Below are 13,853 nucleotides of genomic sequence, written 5' to 3'. Positions count from 1 at the left end.
ATGATGGCTATCAGTTGTTCTTTAAGGGCGAAGACAGCTGCCATCTAAAACATTGGTATCCGTGGCTCTGGTTTTGATCCAGCCTGAAAAACGGAGCCACGGATACATTGGCATTTCTACTGTGGACAAGGCCTTATACAGGAAAATCATGACGATTAACAAGGTTGCCAAAACTTTCGCATCCCACTGTAAATTATTTGTATCTATTGAAACTACTGCTCTTTGCAAGATAAACTACATTCAACTATTAAAACGTCACCTGGTCAAGTATTGTAAATTTTGATGCACCTGCATACCTCATGAAGAGTCACCGACTCAAAACAAGCCAACGTTGTCGCCTACAAATAGTTAGTATTTCAAACCATTTCTGACCGCCACTGCGAGCGCCTGTACCACATGATACCGCCACATCAGTTTCATTACTAGAGGGTTCCTTTACTTCATGTGCTTTTTTTCTCTCTCTCTCTCTCTCTTTTTTTTGTTTAAATAATTTAAACCTACACTTGGAAAGGTTCCATTAAATACTTTCTCATCGCATAGCACAATCCAGCTGCTCAAAATATTTGGTCATTTAAATTCTATGTCCTACTGCTCCTGTTTGTAAAAAGCCAGAGAAATATGCACTTTTCTTCAGGTGAGTTGTGACAATAATTGGGCTCACAATTTTGAGAATTATCTAAAAGTGTGACATCTGAGAAAAAAAATTGCCTGACTAAAGCCATACGTCTATGGTTACAGAGTAAAAATTATGGAATCTGCAATCCACATTATAGTGCTTAAAAAAAAAAAAAAAAAAAGTACTACATTTCTCAAATGATCACAAAATAAAGGCTCTTTTCCACTACACAGCTGAATCGCAAAATCGCTAGTGATTTTTAAATCGCTAGGGTTGTTACTTTATCATAGAAATCATGAGAAGTATTTTTCACTATAGTGATTAGATTTGGAAATCGCAATCCCTTTCTGGAGCGATTTTCAGAGTGATAGTGCAATGCAAATGAAAAATCCCAATTGTTGGCGTTTGTGATTGCGATTGCTAGTGGAAAAGGGCCCTAATTGTAGCTTCACATAAGTATTGTATTGTTTAAGTGCTGAATCTGGGAGTTTATTTCAAATGTAGCCATTCAAGAAAATCAAATTCAGACTTTTGGACTACAGAAAATTTCTCAGAACAAACAACTATTGCCGCGGATTAGCCGACTTTTGGAGGCCGAACAAATTATTTAAACGTGTGCGTTTTATCCATGGGTGATATACTGTGGGTAAGGGATCCTTATGCAGACCTGGCATTGGGAGTTAGTCAAGTACAGCATAGCTACCTGTCCACACTCCAACTTGCATCCTCTCACCTCTTCAGCAGCATCTGAACTGGCAACTATAGCTGCATTGGAGACTTTATGACACCTCTCTATTTTTGAATTATACTTGCATCTCCCATCTTCTGATTAATATATTTGTAATTCACGATTTGTATAGTTACAACTCATTTACTATTATCTATTATATTGCTATTTGTATTTTAATCTTCTGAATACAGTAGACTCTAGAATATAATAAACTCCAAGGAACAGGGAGGAGTAGTTCACTATATCAGAAGTTTACTACATCAAAATTGTTCATACAATGCATATTTATACTGACGCATTTGCTGGGACCTGAGGACCGAGTTTACTATATCCAGAGGTTTACTTTATTAGCGCTAACCATAACGAAATTCAGCTGTATAGATTTGTATATCTAACTTCTTGTTCAATAAACATTTTTGTTGATTGAAAGAGCTCTGGGCTCACTGCAGTCACATGACCGTGATCCTGGAGCTCTAGAGGCTGGTGAGGTTGAAAGAGTAACAATTTCAAGCTGCATGTTAACATAAAATTTGCATCAGCTCAAAATTATCAGCATCTAACTGACCATCTCTAAATATACACATACACGTTTCTGCTTAAAGCGGCATCACATTATTTCATTACTTTTACAGAGTACAAATGCAAAGATAACCCTCACTGGTCAGAAGCAAACCCTTATTCATGCAGATACAACCTTAAGGCTATTGGGTACAGTCTTACCTGTCACCTTCTAGTTTCGGGATATCAGAACAGCTGGATGAACCCTCTAACCATGCCAGTGATGGCCTCGCTTCTACGGTGGTATTGGAATCCCCAGAGAGAACCAAAAGCTGAACTATCACAGGGTCATATGGGTTTACCTCAAATTTTAAGTGCACCTGCAAGTAATTTGTAGAATTTAATATGCAAAAAGGTCATACTTGTACTTCACAAAAACTTACAGTAATAAATTAAATGATACCTTCATGAGCTTAGAGACATCCCAAACGCAAACTTTGCCTCTTTTTGTTGCAGCAGCTAGAAAGTAGGGGCAATTGCCCACCCCAAAGCAAGTTATTCTATCTGTACCATCTGTACAGGGGAACTGGGCAGGACATGTGGCAAGGGTGACTGAGAGGGGTACATTCTGGGTGTGTTCTCCTTTCACAAATGGACAGTTTGGGGAATGTCTCTCGTGTTCAGACCTATGGGAATAAAGGACAGTTATTTGAAAACTGAAGACCTAAAAGCAGGTTATGAACATGAATAAGTAATGCTGGCCCATCAATGACAAAAAGAAAAACATTTTTTTACGGTTCTTACATATACAGGCTGGCTGAAATATTATGAGCTTGCATGATTTCAGAACCTGAGCCTGAACTTGTGTGATAGGAAGAAGTGTGCCATTTTCATGGTTCTAATCGGCACTGGAAAGTACTTAGTCATAATAATGGCTTTGTTAATTAGCAATATGGCATAAAGCAGAAAGCAATAGCTGTGCATAAGAACTCTTTTGCTTGACAAAGTCTGATTCTGTAGAAGCTGCTATTTTATTATACTGAATAAAGTAAACTTACGTACCGCCAAGCAAGACCTTTTGCACTGTATGAACTTCCTTTATTAATGCTGGCCCAGTAGTCAACATCCTTTTCGACAATTTAGAAGCACAAAGCCACAGAACAAGCAAAACTAAAATTTGGCTTAAAAATGTATCACTAGGAGAAGGTATGCTAATACACTATGCAAGCTAGGCTTTGTGGTGAGCCTTAACCTCTTAGGCACTGTTCATACATAAATCTACGATGTGCAATCTTGCGCTTATTACAGGTGCAGCTGGTCAGACACAAAGTACTTCACACGATCATCTGCAGCTTTAGAAAGCCGGCTGTTAGGCAGCTTAAAACAAAACCACTGGAAGAAAAAGCGCTGAATCATGAAGTAGGTTAAAAAAGACGTTTTATTCACATGCACTCAATATTGCACTTACTGACAAAGTTAAGCACGCTTCTCAAGGGTAACACCCTTATCCAAACACAAGGTGAATTCTTTCCCCGCCACTATAGCCAGTAGTGGTCAGTACCAGTTGGAAAAGGGAATGCAGGTGAGTCTCACCTGAGGAAGGCTTAGAAAGCCAAAATGCGTTGCGAGGTCACTGGAAGACATTTTCCAGGGTGTTCACCTACATTCCCTTTTCCAACTGGGACCAACCACTACTGGCCATAGTGACAGGGACAGGATTCACCTTGTGTTTGGAAAAGGGTGTTACCCTTGAGAAGCGTGCTTAAAGAGACACTGAAGCGAAAAAAATATATGATATAATGAATTGGTTGTGTACTATGAATGATTACTAGAAGTTTAGCAGCAAAGAAAATATTCTCATATTTTTATTTTCAGGTATATAGTGTTTATTCTAACATTGAACAATTCTATAACATGTGCAGATTACACAACACTCAGCATTCAAAATGATTCTTTCAGAGCAGTCTGTGAACTAATGACCTCTCATCTGGCAGAAGAAAAGTAATTAGTTCAATAACACTTGAGATAATAAAAGTCAGATAACAGCCCTCTCCACCACTTTGAAAGTCGTAGAGCTTAATTGCTTTTTTGCATATAGATAACAACTGGAGTTTCTTAACTCTTCCTGTACTGGAAACAATTTGACTGATGTATCTGCTCTTAATGTTTTATTTCTTAGCTGTACTACACATACAAATCATAATATCATAATTTTTTTTCGCTTCAGTGTCTCTTTAACCTTATGTCTAGTAAGTGCAATATGGAGTGCGTGTGAATAAAAACATTTTTTTAATGTACTTCACGATCCAGTGCTTCATCGTTTCATACATACATCTACACCATCAATTCTTAATCCTGATACAGCGTAAATTCAATTACACCAGGATTTCCCTCTATCCCCCTGATCATGCACTACCACCAACTCAGTTGGTATTAGACAGCTGGTTATATGTATTGATCAGAAGCCAGTTTTGTTGGCTACCTCTGACCCTGCAAGCCAATCATAGTGATCGCAGGGTCAGAATAATGAAAAGTGCTCTGATCATTATAAGGGCTGTGCAAGCTGGTACTAAGGGAGTTAAAGTACATATATACATAAGATTTTTGTTGGCCAGATCATTGGTGGAAATATAGTTTGGACATTTAGTTTGTGTACTGGTGCACCTTAATATCTCAGATGTTGTTAGTGATATACTGGATCACTAAAACTACAAACAGAAGGAAGATTTGCAACACTAAAGCAACAGTCGATCAGGTCACTCGCTTCCCCTCACCATGCTTATGCCTGCTCAATTAGAAGAATGTTTTTTCACAACAATTGTTTGATTGATAAACTGATCAAACACTGATCTTTTTTTGTTTTGTTTTCAAAATGTGATCTTCCACCAAGGCCCATATGCAATTCACTTTTCTCCTAGGAGACCATTTTTCATCCTCCCTTTAAAATAACTTTTCAGCACCCACGATTAAATAAGTAGAAAAAAGTAGGTGAAAGGGTACTATCAAAATTATGATTAGTTTCTTGCTGGCTGGTGTTTTAAAAGGCATTTTATTGGCAAGGTTGGAAATTATCACCAAGGAGAAAACTCAGGAGAAAAAGTTAATTGCAATACTAGTGTATTACTATTGTTGTATACTGTATGGTCCTCATCAATGTCGCAGCACTTACAGCAACTGCTACAACCAACCTTAAAGTGGACCCAAATTAAAAATACAAGATTTCAGAAATGAAATCCATTTTCTAAATTATAATAATAAATAGCAGCCTTTTTTTGAAGCTGCATGATGACAAATATAAAATATTTTACATTTATTGGAGAAACCCTTCCCTTCCTTTCAAATTGCCAGGATTTGTCCGGCAAACTGGTGGAGTAGATGGTGTCCAGCAAAGGAGGAATTGCTAATGGCTGCCACCTGTATAACCCTAGTTCTAAAAGGAGAAGGGTGAAAAGCATGCACTGAAATGCTCATAGGCTTGTAGGAGTGTTTATTTATCTTTTTATGTGGCAGAGTGGTGCAACTAAATGTTTGGTTTGGGTCCGCTTTAAGTGATAGGGTAAAATGCATCAATAAACTAACATCTACAAAGCTAGATTAAAAAAAATATACAGTACAGAATGCCAGAATGCCAAGAGTGTGCAAAGCAGTAACCAAAGCAAAAGGTAGCTACTTTGAAGAACCTAGAATATGACATATTTTCAGTTGTTTCACAATTTTTGGTTATGTACTATACTTCCACATGTGTTAATTCATAGTTTGGATGCCTTCAGTGTGAATCTACAATGTTCATAGTCATGAAAATAAAGAAAACTCTTTGAATGAGAAGGTGTGTCCAAACTTTTGGTCTGTACTGTAAATTAAATCAGATTATCAATCCTGATGGCAGCATGGGGGGGGGGGGGGGGGGGGGGGGTCAACATCTCACGTCAGAGTAAAAAAACAAATAAAAATCAGACTTACGATAATAACACAAAGAAGTTTAACTTACCACGGCTCATCCGTAGGCTCCCAACACACTAAACATACACTACAAGTAAAACACATTGCCCGATCATCTCCTGAGGATGCCGGCTGTTGAAATAAAAAGTAAAAATATATTTATAATAATGCAAAAAATTATGTATAGCAAACAAAAGAGCTGAAATATAGCTGGTATAGCTGAAATATTCACCTGGTGATAAAAACCAGCTTGAGCCATGGGATCTGGCTGAGCCCACCTGTAGCCACCATGCGGCCATGATGTGAATGTTTCCCGTCTGTTGGCTTCACTGTACATTAAGGACCTGGCAGGGGACATTATAAACACTGGTCATCTGCATGCATTTAGCAAAAGAAAAAAAATACATCTATAAACAAATTTTAAATAAGGCAGTAAAAATACACCCTTCCAGTTTTGCACCTTCTTCAAAGGACCATGAAAACTGCTTTGTGCATACACCTAACAGCCCTGCAGATAACCCTCAGCACAAGCTTTTTACTTTCTGTTTGTTGTGAAACTGACAAGACTAAATAAGCTGGACATGCATTGCTGACTTTCCTGGCCATTTAGATCACTGATCATATCTGCACAACCCTCTCCCCCCCTTTCTCCCCCCCCCCCAAAAAAAAACCTGGGGACTCCTCCAGCACCCCATAGTCTTCAAGGCACAAGAGAGTCTTCTGGGTCCCCTTCATTGTGACACTGTCCTCCTTGGAGACATCTTTGCCCTGGCCACAGGCTACTGTGCTGTCACGGAATGTTCTGTGCAAATGTGCGTGCACTGAAAGAACCACACATGTGCAAGTAGCCCACGACCAAGCGAGGTTAGAGATCTTTCTGAGGGGGACATTGGCACAACAAAGGGGACCTCAAGGACTACGGGGGGGGGGGGGGGGGGGGAGTTGGGCGCGGGAGGCTGGAAAAAGACCCAGTTAAAGGACAACTGTAGTGAGAGGGATATGGAGGCAGCCATATCTACATCCTCTTAAAGCAATACCAGTTGCCTGGCAGCCCTGCTGATCTATTTGGCTGCAGAGACGAGCATGCAGCTAATCCTGTCAGATCTGACAATAACGTCAGAAACACCTGATCTGCTGCGTGCTTGTTCAGGGTCTATGGCTAAAAGTATTCGAGGCAGAGGATCAGCAGGGCTGCCAGGCAACTAGTATTGTTTAAAAGGAAATAAATATGGCAGCCTCAATATCTCCTTCGCTTTAGCTGTGCTTTAAATAAAATGTATCTATTTTGTCCCAGTTCAGGTGTGCTCTAATTAATGCCCTCAACACATCTGCACAGATTATGAAAGTATATATCCTGAATTAACTTTTTCATTGCTTTAAAAAGCAATGTTTTTAAATAAACTTTACAATCTGCAAGTATACATTTGATAACTGCAGATTTGTTAAACCAGTTGGCTATGCTCATTAGTCTGAGGTTGTTACTTTTTCCTGTAACAAAAGAGATCACTATGGTTGATGAAATATAAAGCAATTTCAAATATAAATGGCATACCGATCTACAGAACGACCGGGTCCCACACCAAGTTCTGGCCTTGCACTAGGCAGCAGGTAAGACAGTCTGTCCATTATAGAAGAGGCTACCGGTAGCGCAGAAACATTCTGATTGATTTTCTTCAGCTCATTCACAATGGCACCAGTCACAGACTTCAACACGTGATGAGGGAGATGAAATGTGACAGTGGCCCACTGCAAGAAAAACAACAAATTATATTTACAACAACAAAAAATGATTTACATTACAGGAAGTTACAAACTTTTTTTTAAGAAATATGAAAAATACTGAAAGCGTGTTTGCAAACTTCACAAATAACTGACGGTCCCTTCCCACTTTCTTCATTGCGTTGCAACAGACAAAATTGTTACATTGTGACACAAATACAATGGTAGTCCAATCACATTGATCATGGTTGTGACTGGTTCAGTCAAACAGATGTTCATGCAAACAGAAGCATGGACGAGGAGGCACACAGATGGGAATTTGCGCACTCAGCGACCAAGTCAGATTTTTCTTAGGGGGTCTTCTGCACAACAGAGAGGACCACAAAGACACTGTGGGGCCTCAGACTACCGGAAGGCTAAAAAACGAACCAGGTAAGTAAAATTAATCCATTTTGCCCCAGTTCATGTGTGTTTTTAACAGGGCTGTGGAGTCTTAGGCCCCGTTCACACTGCACGCGTTTCGAGCCGCGTTTTGGAAACGCGTGCGGGAGGCCGACACGCACGACATCAGACAGTGCATAGAGTGCACTGTCTGATGTTCACACTGCATGCGTTCCGGACCTGTGCGGTTCGGGAATGCATGCTGCACGCATTTTTTGCTAAAAGGTGCGGCTGTCCCATTCACTTTTCAGTGATGGGATCAGCCACGCAACGTGTACAAACGCGGATGGCGTGCGTTCGCATGCGTTGTGTTCTGCACGCATGGCCGTCCGTGTTTGTAATGTGAACGGGGCCTAAGTTGGAGTCAAAGCAATTTTGGGTAGCCAGAGTTTGAGTCGGTGGTTACAAACTAAGGAGTCGAAGTCGGATGATTTCTGTATAAAATCCACAGCCCTGGCAAGTATTAGACTAAGGAGTCGGAGTCGAGGAGTTGTAGCCATTTTGGGTACCTGGAGTCGGAGTCAGAGGTTTCATAAACTGAGGAGTAGGAAGATTTTTGTATCGACTTCATAGCCCTGGTTTTTAAGTAATGCCCCCAACACATCTGATCTATTCACTCCCAATCCACTTTGGGTAACTTATCCATTAAAAGAGACTGGACAAATTTCTGTGCAAGTGGGTAGGGGAAGCAGATGGCCGCATGCTAACTTGCACACTTTCTCCATTGCATCAGACAAAAAGCATTACACTGTGACGCAAATGCTATGATAGTCCTTTCCAGGGGCGTTTCTAGGGTCCTTGGAGATCGGGGGCACCTGTGGGCACCAGGCGGGGAGGTATATGCGACGCGGCAAAAATGGGCGTGGCCATGCGGTGAGTGGGCGTGGCCATGGGTGAGGCCAAATGTACATGAACTTAGCAGCGGTGTAAGCTACAGATAACGGGCCTGCCCATCCAAATATTGGATGGAGCCCCCTGTCCTTTATTTGGATAATTTACAATCAGTATAGGCATAGATCAAAGATGTATACGCACATACAATTTTGATTGGTCAATCACTGACCCCCAATTTTACCAACCCCGTGCAGTAAGTGGGCCAACAGACAATGAATTTTATGAACAGAGCTAAAATTGGCTAATCAAAATTGTATGTGTGTACCAGGCTTTACAGCTAATACTGTACATACTGAAAGTAGCAGGGATCAGCATACAATATAGCTGGTTTACAATCAGTAAAGGCACAGAGTAACACCTTACACTGTACACACTGTAGGTAAATCGGCACAGTGCAGGCACTAGAGAACAGCGTATACTGTACATACTGTAGGCAGCAGAATTCAGCACACTGCAGCTAGCGTGTCAAAAATATGAGGATCACGTTGTGCGGCGTGCTTATCGTGCCGCACCGAAAAATGGGTGGGCCATGGACCAGAATATAGGTGTGGTAACGGCCGGGTGGAGACAAATTTACATGAACCTAGCAATGGTGGGACATTAGATTATGACAGTGGTGGCGAACCTTTTGGAGGCAGAGTGCCCAAACTGCAACCCAAAAGTCACTTATCTATCGCAAAGTGGCAACCGCAATTTAAACTAAATACTGTACAAACGTTTAACTCATACATGAATATTATGGAAAATCCAAGTTGAAAATAAACTGTGAAGATAAACAATTTCATCCATCCTACTCCTGAAACATGTATTCAATTTTTAGAACCTCCCAGTTTTATTTTCTGTTTTAAAAAGCTAAAAAAGTAGGTTTAATGCTACTGTCTCATATGATAAGGATTCAGCTTTTCCCATAGTCTCGCAGTTAGCAATCATGTGACCCCCAACAAGACAAATTCAGCAATCATGAGGCCCCCAACAAATCATGAGGCCCCCAACAAGACAAATTCAGCAATCTTGAGGCCCCCAACAAATCATAAGGCTCCCAACAAGACAAATTCAGCAGTCATGAGGCACATAAATAAATAGACAGCATTTCACATAAATAGGCAGAATGCCCCCTTAATATGGTAGCCCCCCAAGTTAGGTAGTGAGTGATAGGGACCCCAGGTTAGGTAGTGAGTGAGTGCCAGGGAGGCCCTTTAGGGAGGGAGGGAGTGAGTGCCAGGGAGGCCCTTTAGGGAGGGAGGGAGTGAGTGCCAGGGAGGCCCTTTAGGGAGGGAGGGAGTGAGTGCCAGGGAGGCCCTTTAGGGAGGGAGGGAGGGAGTGCCAGGGAGGCCCTTTAGGGAGGGAGGGAGGGAGTGCCAGGGAGGCCCTTTAGGGAGGGAGGGAGGGAGTGCCAGGGAGGCCCTTTAGGGAGGGTGCCAGGGAGGCCCTTTAGGGAGGGAGTGCCAGGGAGGCCCTTTAGGGAGGGAGGGCCAGGGAGGCCCTTTAGGGAGGGAGGGCCAGGGAGGCCCTTTAGGGAGGGAGGGAGGGAGGGCCAGGGAGGCCCTTTAGGGAGGGAGGGAGGGAGTGCCAGGGAGGCCCTTTAGGGAGGGAGGGAGGGAGTGCCAGGGAGGCCCTTTAGGGAGGGAGGGAGGGAGTGCCAGGGAGGCCCTTTAGGGAGGGAGGGAGTGCCAGGGAGGCCCTTTAGGGAGTGAGTGAGTGCCAGGGAGGCCCTTTAGGGAGTGAGTGAGTGCCAGGGAGGCCCTTTAGGGAGTGAGTGAGTGCCAGGGAGGCCCTTTAGGGAGTGAGTGAGTGCCAGGGAGGCCCTTTAGGGAGTGAGTGAGTGCCAGGGAGGCCCTTTAGGGAGTGAGTGAGTGCCAGGGAGGCCCTTTAGGGAGTGAGTGAGTGCCAGGGAGGCCCTTTAGGGAGTGAGTGAGTGCCAGGGAGGCCCTTTAGGGAGTGAGTGAGTGCCAGGGAGGCCCTTTAGGGAGTGAGTGAGTGCCAGGGAGGCCCTTTAGGGAGTGAGTGAGTGCCAGGGAGGCCCTTTAGGGAGTGAGTGAGTGCCAGGGAGGCCCTTTAGGGAGTGAGTGAGTGCCAGGGAGGCCCTTTAGGGAGTGAGTGAGTGCCAGGGAGGCCCTTTAGGGAGTGAGTGAGTGCCAGGGAGGCCCTTTAGGGAGTGAGTGAGTGCCAGGGAGGCCCTTTAGGGAGTGAGTGAGTGCCAGGGAGGCCCTTTAGGGAGTGAGTGAGTGCCAGGGAGGCCCTTTAGGGAGTGAGTGAGTGCCAGGGAGGCCCTTTAGGGAGTGAGTGAGTGCCAGGGAGGCCCTTTTAGGGAGTGAGTGAGTGCCAGGGAGGCCCTTTAGGGAGTGAGTGAGTGCCAGGGAGGCCCTTTAGGGAGTGAGTGAGTGCCAGGGAGGCCCTTTAGGGAGTGAGTGAGTGCCAGGGAGGCCCTTTAGGGAGTGAGTGAGTGCCAGGGAGGCCCTTTAGGGAGTGAGTGAGTGCCAGGGAGGCCCTTTAGGGAGTGAGTGAGTGCCAGGAGGCCCTTTAGGGAGTGAGTGAGTGCCAGGGAGGCCCTTTAGGGAGTGAGTGAGTGCCAGGGAGGCCCTTTAGGGAGTGAGTGAGTGCCAGGGAGGCCCTTTAGGGAGTGAGTGAGTGCCAGGGAGGCCCTTTAGGGAGTGAGTGAGTGCCAGGGAGGCCCTTTAGGGAGTGAGTGAGTGCCAGGGAGGCCCTTTAGGGAGTGAGTGAGTGCCAGGGAGGCCCTTTAGGGAGTGAGTGAGTGCCAGGGAGGCCCTTTAGGGAGTGAGTGAGTGCCAGGGAGGCCCTTTAGGGAGTGAGTGAGTGCCAGGGAGGCCCTTTAGGGAGTGAGTGAGTGCCAGGGAGGCCCTTTAGGGAGTGAGTGAGTGCCAGGGAGGCCCTTTAGGGAGTGAGTGAGTGCCAGGGAGGCCCTTTAGGGAGTGAGTGAGTGCCAGGGAGGCCCTTTAGGGAGTGAGTGAGTGCCAGGGAGGCCCTTTAGGGAGTGAGTGAGTGCCAGGGAGGCCCTTTAGGGAGTGAGTGAGTGCCAGGGAGCCCCTTTAGGGAGTGACAGGGAGCCCCTTTAGGGAGTGAGTGAGTGACAGGGAGCCCCTTTAGGGAGTGAGTGAGTGCCAGGGAGCCCCTTTAGGGAGTGAGTGCCAGGGAGGCCCTTTAGGGAGTGAGTGAGTGCCAGGGAGGCCCTTTAGGGAGTGAGTGAGTGCCAGGGAGGCCCTTTAGGGAGTGAGTGAGTGCCAGGGAGGCCCTTTAGGGAGTGAGTGAGTGCCAGGGAGGCCCTTTAGGGAGTGAGTGAGTGCCAGGGAGGCCCTTTAGGGAGTGAGTGAGTGCCAGGGAGGCCCTTTAGGGAGTGAGTGAGTGCCAGGGAGGCCCTTTAGGGAGTGAGTGAGTGCCAGGGAGGCCCTTTAGGGAGTGAGTGAGTGCCAGGGAGGCCCTTTAGGGAGTGAGTGAGTGCCAGGGGAGGCCCTTTAGGAGTGAGTGAGTGCCAGGGAGGCCCTTTAGGGAGTGAGTGAGTGCCAGGGAGGCCCTTTAGGGAGTGAGTGAGTGCCAGGGAGGCCCTTTAGGGAGTGAGTGAGTGCCAGGGAGCCCCTTTAGGGAGTGAGTGAGTGCCAGGGAGCCCCTTTAGGGAGTGAGTGAGTGCCAGGGAGCCCCTTTAGGGAGTGCCAGGGAGCCCCTTTAGGGAGTGAGTGAGTGACAGGGAGCCCCTTTAGGGAGTGAGTGAGTGACAGGGAGCCCCTTTAGGGAGTGAGTGAGTGCCAGGGAGCCCCTTTAGGGAGTGAGTGCTAGGGAGCCCCTTTAGGGAGTGAGTGAGTGCCAGGGAGCCCCTTTAGGGAGTGAGTGAGTGCCAGGGAGCCCCTTTAGGGAGTGAGTGAGTGCCAGGGAGCCCCTTTAGGGAGTGAGTGAGTGCCAGGGAGCTGCTTTAGGGAGTGAGTGAGTGCCAGGGAGCCCCTTTAGGGAGTGAGTGAGTGCCAGGGAGCCCTTTAGGGAGTGAGTGAGTGCCAGGGAGCCCCTTTAGGGAGTGAGTGCTAGGGAGCCCCTTTAGGGAGTGAGTGCTAGGGAGCCCCTTTAGGGAGTGAGTGAGTGCCAGGGAGCCCCTTTAGGGAGTGAGTGCCAGGGAGCCCCTTTAGGGAGTGAGTGAGTGAGTGCCAGGGAGCCCCTTTAGGGAGTGAGTGACAGGAAGGCCCTTTAGGGAGTGAGTGAGTGCCAGGGAGCCCCTTTAGGGAGTGAGTGAGTGCCAGGGAGCCCCTTTAGGGAGTGAGTGACAGGCCCCCTCCAGCCGCCGCCGCTCCCCCACCCCCCTTACCTCGTAGCAGACCTCAGGATCAGCGGCGACCCGACCAGTAAGAGCGGGCGCCGGACGCACCCGCTCGATATGCTGAAGTGATGTCACTTCCGCATATCAGTGTGGGCGCTGGGTCCTAGCGCCCCGCACGATTGGTCGCCAGCTTGCCGCCTGATCCTGAGGTCTGAGTGACGCGGCGGCTGGAGGGAGCCGCTGCAAGAGGGGGCCGGGCGGAGATCCGTGGCCCCCCAGGACAGATTGGGGGCACGTGACCCCCCAAAATAGGGCTAGCGACGCCCCTGGTCCTATCACACTGTCTGTAGTGCATCAGGTTCCGTCGGGATATCGCAGTCGAAGCCCTTGCATTTACAGGGCAACGTTTGCCTTGACAAAGGCAGTGAGGCATACTTTCATGGCACAAAATACCTCACTTTGAGGTCTCAGCGCACCTATTGTGTGATGAGACTTGATGAATAATCACATCGCAACATACTGTTGAAAGTGCAAAAAAAGCCAAATATGCAGTCAGGCTGCAGCCATTTGCTCGTTTTGCAAAGTACAAAGAATTTTCAAACACTACCTCCCTATCACTAGAGCAAATGGACAGAATAACTATCAGGTATAGATTTCAGGATCTCATAGCTAGCCATAAAAAAAAAAAAAAAAAATGCAGTCCAGATCATGGCTCCATGAGGTACACAGGAGATACCCATAGATTATTTGTAATATTT

The 13,853-nt window shown here is 46.0% G+C and overlaps 1 protein-coding gene across 6 annotated transcripts in view; it reads right to left on the bottom strand.

Moving 5' to 3' along the window:
- The window catches only part of BIRC6 (baculoviral IAP repeat containing 6), a 342,965-nt gene that overhangs the window by 274,198 nt on the left and 54,914 nt on the right, over positions 1-13,853 (bottom strand). For all 6 annotated transcript variants that reach the window (XM_068232104.1, XM_068232106.1, XM_068232109.1 and 3 more), the window contains exons 4-8: positions 7,336-7,529; positions 6,016-6,127; positions 5,833-5,915; positions 2,308-2,530; positions 2,067-2,224 (exon numbers count right to left, since the gene is read on the bottom strand). In XM_068232104.1, the coding sequence (XP_068088205.1) occupies positions 2,067-2,224; positions 2,308-2,530; positions 5,833-5,915; positions 6,016-6,127; positions 7,336-7,529 (770 nt within the window). The remainder of the gene's footprint in view (positions 1-2,066; positions 2,225-2,307; positions 2,531-5,832; positions 5,916-6,015; positions 6,128-7,335; positions 7,530-13,853) is intronic.

Source organism: Hyperolius riggenbachi, chromosome 4, assembly GCF_040937935.1.
Source record: "Hyperolius riggenbachi isolate aHypRig1 chromosome 4, aHypRig1.pri, whole genome shotgun sequence".
In the NCBI taxonomy this organism is placed as follows: domain Eukaryota; kingdom Metazoa; phylum Chordata; class Amphibia; order Anura; family Hyperoliidae; genus Hyperolius; species Hyperolius riggenbachi.
The sequence above is the reverse complement of the archived record's forward strand: the minus strand, read 5'-3'. Positions and strand labels throughout refer to the sequence as shown.